The following is a 19,940-nucleotide window of genomic DNA, read 5'->3' as shown; positions in this document are numbered from 1 at the left end:
CTTGCCAATGAGCTAATGTCTCAGGGTGGTTGTTTTACTGTACTTTGTAAAGTGACATTCTAGTTTGGCTTGAAGAAACACTGAGATAATAGTTTTTACATTAGGTACACACTTAAGGAACAAAGATCAAATTCGGTATTGCACAAGTATCCTCAGACTGAGATAAGTCATGCCCGAGCGGACCCAGTGCTGGCTCATCCCTCTCCCTGCTGCCACCACTCAAGTCATCTGGAGCACAGGTCCTCCTGTCACCTCAGAGGTGTTTGCTAGAGAGCCCAAGTCCCCTGACACGCTGTGTCAGCCACAGCGAGGCACTTCTGGGGGGCTCTGCAAGGAAGGCACGTAGTCCAGATCAGGGCTTGCCCTGGGACAGAGGCTCTTCACTGACCATCTCCCACTCTAGCTCAGCAGAAGGACCACATTGTGTTTCCAGCCCTGGGGAGCTGCTGCAGGGCCATGGTCCTGCTCAGGGCCACCACACCACACACACTCCTTCTCTCAGGCCAGATACTTGTCCAGGGCCCAAATGTTCCTTCTCAGGGCTAAACACTCCTTTCTTTCCTGGAGCTGGTTCATCATCTTACCCCCATACTTCTCCTCTGGCCAACATCCTGGAGCCCAGCAGCACAGACCACAGCACATTCCCTGGCTGCAATGCACTGTGGCACTGCAGGAGTCCTGATATCCTCTCCACCTTGACACCATCAACTAAACTCACTCAGCACCACATGGCTGCCACCAACCAGGAGCAAATCTTCTCCCCTGGATGTGAAGCAGCCATAAGGTACTAGCTCTGCAAAACTAGGACTGGGAGCTGACCTCCAGCTCCTGGCTGCCAGCAGCAATGTATCTGCATGGTGGAACTCTTCCCACACTGTACCTGCATGGTGGGATCCTTCCTGCACCAACAATCTGTCCCCGGGAGCTGGAGAGGAGAGACTCCCTGGAAACAGGCTGGGACCAGTAGTCATTGGTTTCAGCTGGGGGTGCTCAGCTGAGCTCCTAGGCTGTCCAGATCCTGCCTGACACATTTCCAGGTGAGACACCTGCTGTAGGAAACGCAAGACCTTCAACCGCAATCCAAATGCCTCTTGCTCCCCAGATGAGGCTGGTTTCATCCTGCACCATGAAGGGACAAGGCAAGGAGCCTGGTGCAAGTCCACAAGAGACATGCATAAGGCAGAGCAGCACTCTGCTCTCAGTTCCCAAAGCCCCACATGCAGGGCTAGATGCCCAATGCCTCCGCCAAGTGAACCCAGCCTGCCTAATGTTGCTGCTAAGAATGTACCAGACCAGATCTTTGGCTGAGCTAAATAAACGCAGCTCCCTCCATCGGTCTCAGTGGAGCGACTTTGATTTATGACAGCCAAGATCTGGGCTGGTTCATTCCTCGCAGAATTGAAGTTAGGGCTGGGAGGACACTTGAAGGTCAGCCAGACCAGCCTCTAACCATAGGCGGGGCTGGTGCTGCTTTCTGGCAGCTGCTGAGTCCAACATGGTCCTCAAATCACCCAGCCAGAGCAGTACCCACCAGTGTTACTGCTGACAGATCCATGTAGGACTGAACTTTGGGCAGCTGTGCCCCTCCTCAGTCCTGTTTCTCTGCAGACTTCCAGAACCTCCCCTGCAGCACTAGCCCTCTCTGGAGATGTCTACCTGTCCTCCATCACCCCATCCCACCAGCTCCTCTTGTGAGGGGCACAACCACTCCTGCAGAGGACAGGGACTGACGCTGCAATCCCACCAAACAATTTCTAGAACCAGCTGAGAGCCTTAAAATCCAGTTACTCACCTGCTGGGTGGAGGGTTGTCTTCTCTTTCAGAGACACGGATGCCATAGGGTCAGCACAGGAAAATCTGGGTCTCTAATCAAAGCCACCCTATGTAGCCCCCCCCCGCTACCAAAAACCCAGCCACCTCAACCCATGACACAGACTCTTGCGCCAAGCCCAGCCTAGGGGCTCTGAGTCAGATCTGAAAACTTGAATTAACACCTGACACATGGGGCTGCATCCCACAGGTATGTGCTGCTGCTCATGCCTCTGCAGGCAGACTGCCATCCCTGGGATCCACTGTCCCCATCCTCTATGCCATGGAGGGCTAACTCGTCCTACGTCCTGGCTCCTGCTGGCCTTCATGGCTCAACATGGAAATGCATGGGGGAAAGCCCCCCAAGGCTTGTGCTTAATTTCTTGCTGTGCCAATGCTTGTGGTGAGACCTCTTCATCCTGTTCTCTAGCCTTATTCCTCTACTGTGTTCCCACTCCAGTCCCTCCCATACCTTCCTTCCCCTATCTCCATGCTTTCCTCATTGCCCTCCTTTCTCTGCTCAGCTCTCACCCTCAACCTCATGCATCACACCCTGAATCCACCCCACGGGGCCCCAAACTGGGCATAGCCCTTCTGGGCACCATCTCACCAGTTTGCCCAGTGCCACCTGGGAGCCCAGGCCAGATGATAGACCTGCGCTGGCCCCGGGAGGGGCACCGGCTCCCCGACCGCTGCAGTAACAAAAGGGACCTTATAAAGAACAGCAGCGGAGCTGTCTGGCAAGCCCCGCGCTCCAGCACTCGCCAGCGGCCGCGGTCTGGCAGGGACGCAGCTCTGAGTGGCGGCGCATCCTCCGCCCGGGGCAGCCCCAGCCCCGCGGGCTCCCCGCTGCTCCCACGCAGCCGCAGCTCCAAGGATGAGCTCTCCCTCTAGCGAGGCTCCGGGCGTGCTGCCCCTCGCAGTGCTGCCCCTCGCCGTGCTGCTTGGCCCTTTTCCCCAGGCGGTTTGCAGCCCCGTCTTCGATGCTGCCTCTCCTGCCTGCCCTTCCTCCTGTCCCACAGCAGGCGTGCCCCGATGAGGTCCCGGCAGAGCCTGCCCCGCTCGGGGGACGTGTCACGTCCCCTCCCTCCGCGGGCACCCCTCAGGGACCGGCACGGCTGTGCCCGGGCCAAGGCTGGCTCCAGGGGAGTGGGATGGAAGTTGGGCAGCTGGATTTCAGGGGGCTTACACTCCCAGAGAGATGCAGTTTGCCCATTTACATCCCTTCGGGGCTGATGCCCCAGAGCCTGCGTTGCCTTGCCTGTGGGCCGGCAGCCCCGGCTGCCCGTGTACAGGACTGGGCAAGCCAGGTGATCTTCTGGGCACCTGCCTGCACCTGGCAGCTTGGTCAAGTCTTGCAATTTGGACCTGCAGTTGCAGAAGTCTGGCTGCCACCGCAGAAGCGACTCCCTGCAGTCCCCAGGGTTGTCCCGGCTCCTGCCCCGACATCTCGCCAGCACTGCATCTGTCCCTGGCCAGCCTCGCCTGTCCGGAGGGACCCCCCCAGCCCTTGGGGGCTATGCCTCCACACATGCTCTGTGGGTCAATGTCATAGCCACAGGAACAGACTGCTTTAACTGCAGCCCTCTGCTCAGCCAGAGTGGGGGACATGCACACCTTCACCTCCTGCCCAAATGGGGTGATAAAACCGACTCACTGAGCCTCTGCTCCATGTTGGGGTGTGCCCACCACTGTGGGGTGCCCCGCGGGGGGTGGGGGGGCAGCGGGGGTGTTCAGCCACTGCTCCCTCCCTTTCAATCTAGCCTGCTGCAGTAGGTGCATGCATCCCAGCACCCAGGGAGGCGTCTCTGGGTCTGCACTTAGACACACTTTCCGCATACAAGGTCAAGATAAAAGCGTGGTTTCAGACTATTGTGTGCTGAGGGACACCAGAGCCTTGGCATGAGCAACAAGGCGGTGTGAACCAAGGCCATGGGCTGCAGGGGACACCACACTTCCCCAGCAATTCAGGGGCATCACCGACTGACACCAAGAGAGGCAAAAAGTCACAGGATGCAGGGCCATCTCCAGCCCAGACCCCAACCCCAAGCATTGCAACAATGAACACCAAAGATTTTGGAGGGCACAAGGAGGACAGCTGCAGGTCAGCACAGGTCCAGACCCACTGGTGTTCATCACCAGTCACCACATCATACCAAAGCCCTGCAGCCTGAAGTCACCTCTGCCAACCCTGAGACTGACAGACAGTGTAAAGCACAGTCTCCACCGCAGAGTCCCCCTGCCCAAGGTCTCATCTGCACTGGCGGCAGCCAGTCTATACTGCTTGTGACTCTGCAGTGACTCTGGGCAGTGGCTAATGCCTTACTCTGGCCCTGCTGGCACGGGTAATGTTGCATTACAATGGCTGCAGAGGTTCCTTAGTTTTCCTCAGCAATTTCCATTAACTACCCCTTAGTGGGAGCATTACAAGGATACTCTCTGCTCGAGAAGATCAGCCTTGCCAGACATCAGGATCTGCTGGTTCCAGACCATGAGAACCTTTGAGCAATCAGCACAGACACTTCTTCCTCAAACTAAGTGGGAAGCTTCAGCTCTGCGGTCGGCTCCACTCAGAGTCTAGAAAGTTGATGGTACCAGTGATGTGGAAGAGGAAACTTCTTGGACTTCTCCCTTGCCAGAAAGCCCTATGTCCTGAGTACTGACTCTGCAGATGATGGGCTGTCTCAGACCGACCCTGGTGCCATATGCCTTCTCAGCCTAGTTCCTGTTCCCAGTCCCAATCTCCACTCCTTTCCACTGCACAAGATGGCAAATCCCAACCACACCTGCCTCTCTCCCCATTGCCTATGGGGACTATGAGGGGAGGCTCACTCCACACCAGGGAGCAGAGAGCTGGGCTGCTCCTTGCTGGGTTCTGTTCTCCCACATCTCATTTCTCATCATCTTTCCTGCAGCCTCTACTGGAGCCAGGGCACTGGCTCACCTGCTGCAGGGCAGCATGGTGGGTCTGAACATCATCTGTAGCCTAGGAGACTGGCAAGAAACAGGGCCTGAACTGGACAAAATTAAGAACTATGCAGGGACCTACTGATAACCAAGGGAATTGTTTCTAAATGGGGAAGGATAGTTGCCTGGGACTCTGCGTGCATGTGTAACAGAAGCGAGCTTATGGTACAATGGGAAGACCAAGCCTTGGAGTCCCCAGTCCAGGGAGCACAGTGGGGGCTGCAGCTGGGTTTCCCCTATGTTCCCCTGCCACCAAAGGTAGTCCTGTTGGAAGAGGAGAAGACAAGAGGCTCAGCAAAGGTGGGCTCAGAAAAGATATAGGGCAGTTTGGGGGATACACAATACCCCTCCACAGCCTGTGCCCAGCACTGCTCTGAAGCCTGAGCTAGGAGGGAAGCACAGTGCTGCAGAGTCCTCAGCACTGTCGGCATGCTCTGGGCTCCACTGACTATAAACCAGTGAGGAATAACCTCTGTTAAGCCGCCTCATTGTCATCCCTGCTGCTAGCTGTGTCTTTGCTCACATCTCCCTGTGCCCCTGTGGCACTGTTGCTGTGGTACAATGGCATCCCACAGACAGTAAGTCAGATACTGTCCTCTCAGTTTCTCCAGGGTGCTCTGTTTCAGTCCCTTGCCTTGACAGAGGAATAGGAAGCAATTCTTCCTGCAGAGAGCACTGACCACGGCCGGATACCGCCACCCTTCACTGCCTCGTATCTCCCAGACATGACCGGTTTTACAGCACAAACCCAGCCTACAAGGATGGCACAGACTGTGACCAGGAGTCACATCAGTTTGGTGGTGAAAAGACCAAAGCCTAAGCCTAGAAAGTAGATGAGGGATTCAGGATGCTCTGGCATTGCACAAAAGGTCACTGAGCGAAGAGACCTTGTAGGGAGGCAACGAAAACAGGAAGGTCAGCACTGGCATGAATGAGACACCAGGTAGTTCAATAGCCACCAACTCTGCAGCTAAACCACTGGACTGGATCTGACATCCAAGCCAGACCTGTCCACACCCCAGATGAGTGTGGAAAAGATGCAGCCTATCAAACTGCCACATCACAAGTGCTTCAGCACAAGACCTTGCTGGAAGAGGGAGGAGTGCAGGAAGGTGTCTCAGCCTGGACATGGACTTACATAGGGACAGGTTGGAAGTGGTGGGGCTGAGCTCCCCCAGCCCACTCATTGCTGCCCCCAGCACAAGGGGCAGCCATCCTGAGCCCAGGTGAATGCAGGCTGGGAGCAATGTACAGGGAGCCTCTGGTGGGCTGTGCTCATCTCTGCCCTTCATCTCCTAAAATAAACAAGGCTGAGGAGGTTCAGGAGGCCAGGACAACAGCTCAAGAAACAAGAGGCTGCTACTCAGATGGCAAGGGATACAGCCCCCAGTAGGGAAAGGCTGTCAGATTTCTACTGGGAGTTAAATTCTGACTGGCCTCTCCCCAGAGCCACCATGGATGCTGGACTGTCCTGCAATGGAAACCACCACAGGATTGAAGTCCTGGGACTCCCTGTTTGCTTGGCTGGAGGAAACCTTACAGCCCTTTTGCACCTAAAAAGCAGGCAAAAATGAAAAAGGAGTTGTGTTCCCATCAACACACCTACCACAACACCATGGTGATCACTGGCTTGATCAGCCACTGCCCAGAAAATCCAGCACACACAGTCCTGACACTTCCCCAACAACACAAGTCAGACTCTGGCTGCAAAACAGACCTCAGCATTAGGCTCCACATCAAGCTGTAGTGGTCCAGCTGGACAGCAAGCAATTTTGGTCACTCACCTTGTGTTGGAGGCCAAGGGAGTACCAAAGCTGTCCACTGAGTGGCAAGGGCTGTGCCGAGCACCCTTCCGTCTTCTCCCCCGCTCCTCCTCCCTCTCTGTCCAGGGGGCATCTGTGGCTGAACTGGTCCCAGAGTCTGGCTCCAAATGAGCCAGAGGAGCAAAGTTCTCCTCAATCAGCTTGGCGCTGTCTCGGATTTGTCCCTGTATTTCTGGGGTGAGAGCTGGGAGGTCAAAAGTGAAAAAAGTCCCATGGGTGCGGGCTGGGGAGGAAAGGATGTCAATGGAGTCCAGGCTGGTGTAAGATGTGCCTTTGGCTCGATGGGACTCCATGATGGTCTCAAAATGCTTGCTGAAAGAGTCCATGCCATCCTTGGAGAGGCTGTGCCCTAGTAGGAAGGGCACTGGAGACTTGAGCATACCCTGTGTGTCTCGATCCATGATCCTAGAGGGAAAGAAAGTGAGAAGAACTGGTCATTGAGGAGCAAGGGATCAAGGCCCTGAAACAAAAGCCCACATGCTGTTCCAAAAGGAAACTGAGGAGGGCAGAAATCTCTTCTGAACATCTGTAGACCATCAAGGAAATGCCTCACCTGCCCAAGACATCATGGGAAGAGGGACTGGGCTGGCCTCCCTCCAGCCATATGCTTCTCCTTTAATGAGCCACAGATTTTTGTTCCTTCAGTGGCTCATCCTCATAAGAAGCTTATGAGATGGCTACTGCTCCCAATCACTTGGCTTGAGCTTAGATCCAATAAAGGGCTCAAGCACCAGAAGCAGGATGTGGTTCAGCTCCATTTCCAACCAAATCTGGAAGTGGCTGAATTTTTCATGAGCCTTCAGAGCTTCCACCACCCAAAAGGCTCCTCCTGAAGCTGCTCAGCACAGTGTGACACCTTCTTCCATGAACACTGCACTATGGTCACTGAGCACCTTGCTCAGAGCATGACCAACACCCATCTGCAAGGTCTGCTGCTGGTTCCAGAAGATGTCTTGGACCCATCATAAGGTGATGTTGAGTCCCAGGAGACATGTGGGACTGAGCACAAAGTGATACTGAGCCCCAGGTTTCCCTAGGTAGTAGAGAGGGAGACTCACACCCATTTCTGGGCTTGGGGATCTGAATTGCCCCATGTCCTAGATGCCAGGCTTGGTCTTGGTTCATCATCTTGTCAGCCCCATAGAAAGGCCAAACCTGTCTCCAATGCTGGTCTGGGTCCAGCCCAACACAGAAGTTTCTAAACCCTGGAGCCCTGAATGTTTTGTCCTGTAAATGAGGTGAAGTGCAGCCTACCCACCCATCTGAGCACGTGACAACAGGGACATTTCCAACCCAGGGAACATGAATGCTTCAGCTGTACAAGCACAAACACAGCCCTAAAAGCCTACTTTACTCATAAGCCGCTATCATTATATTAAAGCAGCGGAAAAGCACTTGTTATGCCACTCTCTCCTCTGATTAAAGGAGAGGAACTGCTCCAGCCTGTCATAACATTTGTTATGAACAAACAGCTTCGTACAGAGGGCTCAGAAGATGTGTTGCTGTTACACACACCAAATGATTTTCATTCATTAGCCTTCACATGCTGCTCAAAAATCTCACCCTGATTACTTCAGCAGGCCAAGAGCTGGCAGCTTGACTCCCCCAGAGTGCCAGCTGGCTTCAAGAGAAGTGCAGCAAAGCCAGATACAGGTAAGCAAGGCAGGGTGCAGGCTGATCTTGCCCATCCACCAGCATTATCCTGGCTGTGCAGCACCACTTGACACTCTTACCATTCCTGTAGAAGCCCCAGGAGCAGCCACCTCTGGGATGGCTTTCTGGCAGGACAAGGCAGAAGAGACCTCTTTAACATCTGCAGATGTGTTTTACGGATGTGAATGTGCATTCACCATCCCCCACACCCAGCTGCATGCTATTAAACCAAGCTAATGCTGCTGACTGTTTTGCACCTCAAATCCATAAAGAGGGTGACTGGGCTGTGCCAGGGAAGACAATGCCAGCAGACAGAAGGAATCTTGTTCCCAGGAGAGGGAGCTGGACTCATTCTTGTGATCAAGTATATTGCCACCAAGCCACCAAAAAACTACAGCTGGTTTTGTCCACACCATCCAAGCTCTGGAAGCAATCTTTCCACCTCAAAATATCAAGCACAAAGCCATTCAGCTCCAGAAGGATCTAGTCACAGGAGCATACATGCAATGCTGCCTGCTCAGACCTGGATGTTTCATCAGCTCCTGTTGTGCTGCCCAGCCCCTCCACACTCTGCTCTGGTCCCCCAGGAATGGCCAGTGCACTGACACCAAGCCAGACAAACACAGCTGGGAGGAGCAGAGGAAAGAAGGAGATTAAGAAGCTGTAATTGAGCATCTGTGCAAGGGTGACGGGCAGCGGGAGATCAAATAGGTTTCCAGCCGTGAGCTGGTGTGGGAGGAGCAGTGAGCCTTCCTTAGAAGAGGGCCAGGCAGATACAGAGAGGAAGCGGATGCTGGGAGCTGATGGCTCTACTGCACTGCACGTAAGTGCCAAAGCCAGCAGCACCTCAGGCAAAGGTTTGCATATAGGGACTACGGGGATCTGAGCAACCGGGTTTCTCCAGTTGCATCTGATGGCTGATGGAGGGGAAGGGGCTCATTCTGCCCTCCCTGTCTGGTGCTGCAGAGCTGTGCTGTCCCTGGTGAGGGGAAAAAGAGGGGAAAATCTCTCCTCTGGCCCTCAGTGTTTTTCACTCTCTGCCAAATGCTCCCGTGACCCTCCAGACTGCTGACTGCCCCCATCGTGCTCTACTCCTCCAGCCTGCACAGGCACAGCAGGCGCTGTGTGGGGATCTTCGCTCAGTTCAGAGAAGGTAAAACCGTACAGCACCATCAAGCAGCTCCTTGTTTTATTCCTCTCTGAGAAAAGCTCACATACAGACCAGCCCCAGCAGCTCCCTGCACTCCCCAAAGGCTCCTTTGCACTCCTCCAGCAAGGCAGCAGCCTGCTCTTAGGGCTCAGTGTCCTAACTCTGACCCATGCTCAGGCACAGGTACTGACCACAGGCACTACAGTCTCCTCCTGACTGTCCACACTCCCCTGCCACATCCACGCCATCACACTGTCTTCAGTCCTTCCCCAAGAGTTGCAGGCGTCTCTCCTGCTCATTGCCAGGTGCCTGCCAACATCACCCCAAGCATCCCCCCTCCAGACCAAGCCCATGGGATGCAGGAGCATCACCCCGATCAGTGGCTCCATGGCGAGTTTGGACTGAGACAGAGGCTCAACCTCAGCAAAACACAGCAGAGTGGCTACTGAGGCAGGTTAAGCATCTACTTCAACGTTTGATGAAATTGAGGCCATAACCATCTTTTTAATCTCCAACAAGGCTTGCCCTGCAGCTATTTTTTTGCCACTAAGCAGTGAGCACAAAAGCTCTGGAAAGGCTCCCCAAGCAGCAGATCTAGGGGCTTTCCTGGGCAAAACTGTTCTACTTGCAGGGAGAAAAAGCATCACTGCCTCCCATCAGCCCTCTGTGCTCTCAGGAGACCAGGGCACCCCGTAGCAAAGCCTCTTCTCTCTTATCAGCCCAAGGCACCCACACTGTGGGCCAAGCCAGGCTCTTCCTACAGCTTAGCCAGCATGTCTGCTGATGCTCAGGGAGGAAGGGAATTGAGCCTGCTCTCACTGACAGGTCTTGGCTCTCAGGGACTAGTGGGAATAAAGACAGTAAAGGCTTAGACTAGTCATTAGAGTCAGTAGATCTGACTTTAAATATATTCAGAGAGCAGATTTGCTGGAAGAAGACACCATTTTTTTCATTGCTTTTCATGCCTTGTTTGATTTGGTGTTGGATTATTTTTGCTATTAGCATGCTCTCTTAGTTTGGGAGGGTAAACCACCAAAGAAGGTTCCGACCTTTGGCCAGAATACTAAGTACAACAAGGTAGTACCAAGCCAGTTCCCCTTGCAGAGGGTGCTAAATACTTAGAGCTAGATAGTCAAACAGATGTACATATCTACTGAAAATCAGCATCCAAAAGTGCTTCAATAATTTTGTAAGGTTGGCCCTTCCCAGCTACCAAGACAGGCTTGAGGTTCAGCAGCTCCTGCAGCAGCAGAATGGTGCCAGGTCCAGGGAGTCAGGGGGGGCTCCTTCATTGCCCCAGCTTCACTGCTCCTGTGAGCAAGCAAAGCAGAAAGCCTGAAGTAGAAAACATCAATACTGGTGACTGGTAAACAGGGATGAGGACTGCAGCTGCATAGCTCAAAACAGTGTGTAAGCAAAAATCCAGGGCTGTGATGCAGGGACTGAACAAGCTCGCAGTTTGAGCCTCATAATTTTCAAGACACTGTCCACAGGGTCTGCACCTACCAGGGGAATATTCAGTGGGCTGCAAAGCAAAAGCACCCCACTGGTCTACAAAGAAGCCGAGCAAAATGAACGTGACATCACTATTTATACATTGGTAATTATACCAGGAGCATCATCTTTTAGGAGCAACAATGCATTTAAGGACACATTCAAGGATTCAGCACTGCCTGGGGAGCTACAGTAGGGTGCCTCAGAGGACAAAAAGCAGGTCTAGGCTTACAGCTCACACAACTTGTAGTAGCCTAGAACATATTTGGAAAAAAAATACCACTATGCAAGATAATTGTTACAGCAACTTGAAGAACTCACTTGCAGTGGTAATAACTTTACATTTTACTCAAAATGTCTTTTGGAAAAAAAAAAGTACATTACCAATGGCTTATTTTCAGCTTTTCTCTAGAATTCAAATGTTTTGAGAACAGGGTCGGTGGCAGGAAGAGATGTATCTGTCCCCTCCAACAGAGATGCAAAGGCTGGACAAACTGACAGGAACTCAGCTCCCCTTGGCATGTACACCTTCCCTCTTTATCAGCCAAGCACCTTCATTTTTTTCTTCCCAGTGCAGCAGCACCACTGAGGGGTATATTTTCTTTTTTTTTTTCCCTCCTGCCAATATCAAAACCTCTCTTTTCCTTTTTTTCCACCTATATGCCCCCATCTACCTTTTGCACAGCTGGGTGAGTGCATGCTGCCACACGGCACCCCAGGCATCACCCTGGTTTTGTGCTTCACAGATGAAACCTATCCCAACTCCCATGGAGCAATTGCTGATGATGCTGAGACTCCTCACCTCACTCAAGACTCTTTGACAATACATGTCAGGAGACGACCTTGGCTGCCCCTGCCTGCACAAGCATCTACTACTCCCAGCCAGGGCCTTTCCCCTCCAGGTGTCTGTCCCACACAGTGCTCTGGAGCAGGTGATGTTCGTCATTTCTCACGGCCAAACCACCACTCCAGAGAAACCTCCATGGGCAGTCTCATGCCACCAGGCCAAAGGGCCATGTCTCATAGGTCCTGGTTGCCCATGCCTGGCAGTGGGCAGACAGCAGCTCGGAGCACGCTTGCCGCCCAGGGGCAGGCAACTGAATGATAACCTTGGTATCGCCCACTCCATCAGCCTCCCAGCACAGGGTGTTTTGCCACACGTGAAAAATCATACAAAAGGTAAGAAAAAGCTTTTTGCATCCAAATGTATCCCCTACTCTTTCCCAAACATGGTAAATACCTACTGAGGCCAAGCAAATGGGACCGCTCCCACCACTGAAGCACAGCCATATGTGGAGGGTAGGATAGTATGGCAGCACCTGCCAGTCCAGAGCAGCTGTAGGACACGACCTGTGCTCAGGTACCCTGACACCATCACCCCAGCACCTGGCAGCACTGGGGCAGAATGTAATTAACCTGTCAGGACTCATGGTGGGAAGCCTTGACTCAGCCAGGCAACCTGAGCTGCAAGGGTTCACCCAGGGGTGAGCCTAGTGCACAGGGCTGGATCACCTGTGCTGCCTTACTCTTCCCATAGTTCAGTGAGGGCCCCCTCCCAGTCCCAGCCCCAGTCCCAGTCCCTGTGGTGAAATCCAGGAATCCCATCTCACCCACACACACAGTTTGCATGGAGCTAATGGGATTTTTGTGTCAGACACTTTTTGGCAGAGCCCATTTTGCCATGCAGGATATAATAAGGAGGGCAAGAGGAACTTTTTGCCTCATGCACAGAGCCTCACCTTTCTCTATTCTCCTTCTTCATTGCTGCAAACACCTCATTGTCCTCGTCCATGTCCCTGTCCCGCAGCCCATCCTTCAAGCAGCCAGTGCCTGGGGTGGGGGGCTCCTCTGGTGTGCTGTTCCTTCTGCCTGGCGTGCCCCCAAAGCTTGGGTTGCTCTCACTGTCCTTCTGGCTCTCAATTGCTGAATCCACTTCTTCCTTCTCGGCCAGGATATCATCGATGTTGGTTTCACGATAGCACCTCAGTGGAACAGTGTCCAAGTCTGTCTCAGAGTACTTCACTGTCCTCCTTATAATCCCAGTCTCACAGGAGCCAGGCTTCTGGTTGCCCAGAGGAGACACTTCTATCTCCACTTCCACGTGACTCAGGCTGTGCTCAGGTACTGACACTGGTGGCTTAGCAGGCAGTGGGGAGACAGACTTGTGGGGGGACTCAGCCAAGGGCGTGGAGTCAGGGGCAGAAGAGCCTGCAAGGAAGGCCCAAGCATTCAGAGCAATGGGGAGCTGCACTGGAGAGCTCTGAGGAGCCACTCCTGCAGCATCACACAGATACACACACCAAGAACTCATGTGCCATTCATGATACATGTCATAGAATCATTAAGGTTGGAAAAGACCTCCAAGATCATTGAGTCCGACCTTTGATCCTCCTGCCAACATCAAAACGTCCCAACTTTTTCAGCATGTCAACTAAATCACAGCATTAAGTGCCATGTCCAATCATTTCTTGAACACCTCCAGGGAAGGTGACTCCACTATGTGATGTGCACTTGGGAACAGTGACAGGGAGGCAGAAGAAAAAAGAGTGTGAGAGGCAGAGACAGGCTGCTGTCAGGGCTAGTGCATCCGCAGCCAGCCTTGAGCCCCCATCTGAACCCAAAAGCCCTTCTGCAGAGGCAGCCATGGGCTCTGTGTCATCTCCTTTGCAGGGCCATAGGGGACTCTGCAGGGAGGTTGGTGTGTGCAGGATCTGGCCCCAGAAGGACACAGACTGGCCAATCTTGAGGGAGACTTGGCTTTCCTGTGGGTGCTGAAAAGCCCCGAGGGATGGGCAGCCCCAGGGAGAGTTCTGGCAGCAATACAGACTTGCAAAGGAGGGGTGGGTACAGCCAAGGGCATCCCCCTCCAACTTCTTACCTGTCTTTGGGGCATCTGAGGAGCCATAGAAGAATTCCCACTTGGCCTTGGCAATGCGCTGGGCATGGGCCGAGCTCTGCCGGGGGTACAGCCAAGCGTTGCCCTGCAGAGGGAAGAGCGATGAGTGGACAATGGATCCCCAGGGCAGAGCCCCACGCCCGCTGTGGGGTACCCCAGTACCTACTTGGGAACGGGGTTCTGGCTTCAGGGGGCTTCTGGAGAATGTAGGGAACTCCTCTGGCAGCCCATTGGTGAGGGATCGGCAGAGGCAGCTGGTGTTGATGGCACAGAACTCCTTCCCACAGGGACGTGTCCCCCCTGGGGTCCTGTCCCCGGCCAGGAGCGGGTCAGACGCGGAAGCCTCCAACTTCAGTGTGTGCAGGAGCCGCTCCTGGGGCAGGGTCTGGGGTTGGGGGGATCCCATGTCCCCAGTGAGCTCCAGGCTGCGGCTGAGGCTGTAGGGGCCATTCTCCCAGCGGACATGGGGCGTTGTCGGGCTCCCCAGGGTCCGCACACTGGCCTTCTCAATGAAGCGGAAGGTGACAACAGAGCTGTGTCCCTCTGGGGTTTCCGCCACTGGTGGGCTGCGTCTGCCCAGGGAGGCGATGGCTGGGCCAGGCCGGCCCCGCCGTGGGGTGCAGGGGGCAGTCAGTCGCCCTGTGCCCGGGCAGCTCCCATTGCCAAAGGGTGCCGCCTCAGCCGGCCTGCGGGCCAAGGAGCCGGTGCTGCTGTACAGGCCGAGGGGGCAGCGGCGGGTATCAGGTGCCAGGCCCTTGCGCAGCAGGTGGAGGCGGCCGGCGTTGAGGTTGGGGGTGAGGCAGGGCGGGGGGCTGTGCCGCCCAGCGTCGAGGCTCCCCCCTGCCAGCCAGGGCCGCCGGCTCACCCTGTGGGCAAATGGCGGGGGTGAGACAGCACAGCCCTCCTCAGGGTGGAAGCGGACAGGTCCCCCCGCTTGGGCCATCCTGCTGGAAGAGGGCACAGAGGTGTCAGGTCTGGAGCCCAGCAGGGTGGCACAGACACAGCAAGGCAGGTTCTTGGTACCCCTGAGATGTCTGAGTTGAGAGGCGATGCATCCTCAGGCAGCCCTGAAACAAGGGCGAGGAGAGATGGTTAGGGAAGGGAAGGCACAAGAAAGAGTCTGTGGCCATAGGGAGGACAAGCCAAAGTGGCCCTGTCCTTGCCGCAGGAGCAAGAGATGCTCCAGGTGACACAGCCCCCGGCAAATCCCCTCCTGTTGCAAGAAGCTGGCAAGGTTCATTGAGGGCATTACACCAGCACGACCGCAGGGACACTGGCAGTCCCTTGCTTGGCCCCAGGCACCCAGAGTGTGTGCTTTCTCCCCAGGGTGCCAGGATGCTCAGACATTTACCCCACAGACCAGCACCCCAGACACAGTGAGAGAGCACACTATAAAATGGGTTTCATTTATCCTGCTTTAGGCTGAATATATTTACTACCCACAGCCTATAGCCTACTAAAATCACTTCAATAAGGGGGAAAAAAATTATATACTGGATCACTGAGACATCCTCCAATTACACTTGCTCAATGAGTTTAACATGAGCAGCAAGGGCAAGGAGCCTCTCTCTTTGGAGGTCAGCCTGGGTTTAAACTGTGTCACACCAGCACATGCCGCAGCCACTACTGGTGGCGCAGACAGAGCTGTCAACACCAGTAGATCCAAAAAGCAGTGGTTACAGACAATCCCAGCCTGGGGGAACAAGGCATGCCTGTCCTGCATACAGCTCACTTGCCTGCCTGTCTCTGCCCAGAGACCATTTACCCAGAGGTGGGGCCAGATACCCCACAGCAATGGGTGGGTGGCTGCAGGGGAAGGCAGGACCCGGTGCCCCCATCAGCCCTGCTGCTGACATTTTTCTTTTTTCCAGTGGAGCTAAAACTTGTACTTATCCTTCCCTGAGTTTCTTCAAATTCTTAATGTGCAGAGAAGATTCTGCTTGGCTGCATTTGCCTTCTGACAGATGCCAAGATACTAAGTCCTGCACTCTCACCATTTGAAAGTGAGAAACCAAATGCCAGCTGCAAACAGGAAAACATGATTTCTTCTCCCTGTTTCTGAGTGCAAACCAGACAGGATTAAATTCCTAAAGGACGTGGGGCTCAATTTTCCACAGTGTTTAGGTTCCAAAGATGCAGAGACATAACTCTTAATAAAATAACCCAAATCACACCTGTGGGACAGGCGCCCATCTATCTGCACTATCGCATTGCTAAAAAATCTGTCTCCTGCTGAGCAGCAGCAATCTTTTACTTCACTCACTGCAAAAATATACTCTCGTGTTTAATTTATCAGTTTCTGTTTTTAAAATCTTTTTCTCCTGTTATGGTTGTGTTCACATTCAAGGTTGCTGAAGTTAACTGATAAATAATAAAGATGCAGGGTTTATATATTTCAAATGAAATTCCACTTTTTATCTCAGTACAGACTGACACACATGCCAAGGAAAAAACTTATCACTTGGAATAGTTTGCATTCACTGTAGCATAACAAATCTACAAAAACCAGCCTATCTCGATGCATGTGAGTTATTACTAGAATAAACAGGATAAGCAGAGTGTTGTTCTGGTTATTAAAGAATTATCAAATTCAGAGTAAAGGCCATGCCTGCCTTTGACCCACCGAAGCCAGATGGCTACACCATCCAGTGGAGTGAGCTTTTCTTTAATAATGAAAGGTAAAAGGCACAAATGCAACTGTGATGAAAAACCAGTGATGGAGCTAAGGCTTCCTGCTTGCTGATTTCAGTTGTGCATTGAACGGATGCTCTTTAAATCACTGTGATGAATGGGTTGGGCTGTAAAGCACCAGTGGGCTGGAGAGAGCCTTGCTGGTCCTGCTGCCTAAAGGCAGGAGAAGTCCTGCAAATGAAAGCTCATAGGGTGTCTGCTTGGACAACCCTGGGCATGCATTCAAAGAGGAAAACTTGGGAGCTGTAGTGTGATAGCTGGGAGCTGCACATCAGTGGGGAATTTAATTTGTTCAATAAAACATCTCACAAGAAACTTGTTCCTCCTGGCTGTCCCTTCTTAGTGGCCAAAGGGATGTCCAGGGATGCCTCTCGGCCCTCGCTCTGAGCTGCACCCGGTGCAACAGGGGATGGCTGGTCCCCATGCAGGCGCTTGCCTGGCGGAGTGATGCGGTGGGAAGGCAGCAGCCAGCAGGAACTGCTTACGCTGCGGGGGAAGAGCACACCCACGCCACGGGAGTGTGGGGACAACGCGCAGGAGCTGGAGGAGGATGAGAGGGAATTGGGCAAAGAACGGGACAGAGATGGGACGGAAGCAAGAGGTGCAGGGCTGGGGACTGAATTCACACGACGGGCCGTAGTTGGCGAAACCAGGCTGTGGCTGCCGGGCCACCTGACGGGGCTAGGGCGGGATGGCCGCCGGGAGATGACTCTACCCTCCCGAGGGACACGGAGCAGTTTCGGGGGATGCAGTGGTGACCGAAACGGGGTGCCTGGCGGTCCGAGGGCTGTAGGGTAAACAGGGGACCCCTTCGTGATGAGGTGTTTTTGCAGGGGACGTGCCCCCCCTTTGAGCTAAGGCTGAGCATGCTCTTCATTCCCCGACACCCCCCGCCCGGCCTCCCTTGCCCGGCACCTCCCGTCTCGGCAGGATCAGCCCTGAGTGGATGTGACATCCATCCGGATAAGGAGGGAGCCCCCCCGGCCAGGGGAGCCTGCGGAGCCTCCCGCTTGCTCGCTCCCCCCGCGGAGCCGCCGGCCGCGCTCTCCCTGCCCGGGGAGCGGCCCCGCGCCCGTCCCGCCGCACCGGCACACCGGGGCCGCTCCGCGACAGCGGCGGGGGGGTCTCGGCCCCGCCCCGTGCCGCCGGTGCCACCGCAGCCCCGTGCCGCTGCCCGCCGGTCACCGATGCCAGAGGGACGCAGAGCCGCCCCGGTCCCCGCAACAACTGCTGCAACTTTCCCCGCTCCCCCAACGCCCCGCTCCGGCCTCCGGTCCCCTCCGCGCCCCGCCCCGCTCCGCTCCCCGCGCCTCACCGGCAGTGCCGCCGCCGCATGCTGCGTGCCGCTGCTCCGCGCTGCCGCCGGCCCGGCCGGCCCGGCTCGGCCCGTCGGGCACCGTGCGGTGCGGTACAGCACAGCACGGCACGGCACGGCACGGTCCGGTCCGATACGGTGCCACCGGCCGCAGCACGCCGCTCCCCGCCGCGCTAATCCCGGCCCGGGCTGTCACTCCGCCCCGCTGACAGCCCCCACAGCCAATGGGAAGCCCCCGCCCGGCGCCGCGCCCCGCCCCGCGCGGTGGCACCGGCACACGAGGAGCCACCGCCGAATCCACGCCGCCGCCGGCTGCAGGTCCCCTGTGCGGCAGGGTGGGTCCACCCCCTCCGTGTAGCATCCTCCACATCCCCGGCCCGGTGTGCACACCCCCTGTGCCGGTGTGAACCTCGTGCGCTGGCAGTGCGACCCCGTATGCTGCCGTGTGTGTTCCAGTGTCCTCGTGTGCACATCTGCGCTCATCGGTGTGCATATCGCCATGCAAGGCATGTCCCTGCTCAGCAGCGTGCAAGTTACTATGGGGCCGCTGGCACGTGTCCTCATGCGTGAGTATGCACAGCCCTGTGTGTTGTGCCCTGTGCCATAGGGTACAGGCTGCCATGTGCTCCACCACTGCTTGGGAACCACAAGGATGAGAAGATAAAGGCTACAATGGGGCCTGGGCCACTGGCCAACATCCCCAGGCTGCTGGTCCTTGCCTTAGAGCATAGGCTCTGTGCCAGGGATTTATCTCTCCAAAGGTCATCACCTTAAGCACACCACAGCCATGTGTGCCAAGGTGTTTCAAGACACCAGGGACTTGATATCACAGTGTCACGGCACCCCCAGGATGGTAAAAGCCACGCCAATCTCAGGAAACCACTCCTAGCTACAAGGGGGGAAAATCACCCATCACTTGTATCCTGCCTCGGTGTGTGGGCTCTGCTGGCACCCGCAGCATGTGCGAGTAGAGCTCATATGGGACAGCTGGGTACCAAGGTGAGAGGTGCTGCGGCTGGGCTCCAGGCCACTGTGCTGCCAGTGTGCTGGCTCCGTGTACGGCAGCCGCTGGGACTGGCAGCCAGCACTTGTGCTCACACGGGTTGCCAGATCGATTTGCTATTAAACAGCAATTTATTACCCAGCCCAGCAATCATTATTAAATGTGTATGAGAGGAGAAGCCCAAGGGAGCCGGGGCTTCACGTGTACATAATGCCTGCAAGAGGAATTTGGGAAGAGCTGCCTCTCCTTGCTGCTTTCCCCGCCTGCAGCCAGCCCAGCTCCATGCCCACCTGCGCCCACTGTCACCCAGAAAGTGTGTCTCCTTCTCCCCTTCCAGGCATGGGAACATGGGGAGAAGTCATCAGGCTGGGCAGGCTCTCCTCATATTTAATGCATCAAAGCGCTGCCATTTTCTCCTTTTCCAGACTTCTGCCTGCGCAGGGCCCCTCTCCTCCACACTGAGGACCGTGGGTCTCAGAGCTGCCTCACACACAGTCGGCTTTCCTGGCAGACTCCAAGAAGCTGGGCTAATTAGGGGCTTCACTGCTGCGGGATCAACGACCTGATTCCTTCAGCAGCTTCTTGATGGCAGGAGGGCGGGGAGAGGGAAGGCTTTTCTCTAAGCCACAGCTAGAGTGACAAATTTAACCAAGTGGAAGAGCTCAGAGCTTTCCCAGTGTTTCCATACCAGGACAAGGCATGTCTGCCTTCTCAGCACCTGCAGGCAGCCCTGCTGAGAGCTGCAGAAGGTAAGAGGTCCTTTCCTACCATCCTGAGTGGAGATCCAGACCATCCACAGAAAATACATTTCTGTCCAAAACATCCATTTACCCTGCAGTAGCAGTAGCTGTTGCTCTCCCTATCACATCCTGCTCACCTTCCCACAGCCTTATAACTCCTGAAAGATGTGCCCACATATGTGGGTCTGGCCAGCAATGCCATAAGCCCTGCTTGGAGCAGGATTTAGCCCTGGCTCTCCTGATCCCTCCTTGCTGTGAATCCCTCCCCAGATGGTTCAGGACAGGAAAGAGCAGAGAACCCCTCTGGCAGATAACAGAAGGGGACAAGGAGTCTCCCTTGCTCTACCCCACAACCCCAGTCCACTGGGCTTAGCTAGAGAGCCAGGAGTGCAGTGCACT

At 55.0% G+C, this 19,940-nt stretch overlaps 1 protein-coding gene across 5 annotated transcripts in view; it reads right to left on the bottom strand.

Moving 5' to 3' along the window:
• The window catches only part of PSD (pleckstrin and Sec7 domain containing), a 47,018-nt gene that overhangs the window by 20,312 nt on the left and 6,766 nt on the right, over nucleotides 1-19,940 (bottom strand). For 3 of the 5 annotated variants that reach the window (XM_051800081.1, XM_051800084.1, XM_051800082.1), the window contains exons 3-6: nucleotides 13,959-14,859; nucleotides 13,775-13,877; nucleotides 12,636-13,104; nucleotides 6,561-7,004 (exon numbers count right to left, since the gene is read on the bottom strand). In XM_051800081.1, coding sequence (XP_051656041.1) covers nucleotides 6,561-7,004; nucleotides 12,636-13,104; nucleotides 13,775-13,877; nucleotides 13,959-14,735 — 1,793 coding nt within the window. In that variant the 5' untranslated portion in view covers nucleotides 14,736-14,859. Of the gene's footprint in view, nucleotides 1-6,560; nucleotides 7,005-12,635; nucleotides 13,105-13,774; nucleotides 13,878-13,958; nucleotides 14,860-17,798; nucleotides 17,844-19,940 lie in introns of those variants that run through there. The other 2 variants (XM_051800083.1, XM_051800085.1) reach the window with 2 other exon arrangements.

This window comes from Manacus candei, unplaced genomic scaffold (genome assembly GCF_025592945.1).
Source record: "Manacus candei isolate 608988 ecotype Guabito, Panama unplaced genomic scaffold, ASM2559294v1 h1tg000050l, whole genome shotgun sequence".
NCBI lineage: Eukaryota > Metazoa > Chordata > Aves > Passeriformes > Pipridae > Manacus > Manacus candei.
This window is presented reverse-complemented; position numbering and strand designations above follow the sequence as displayed.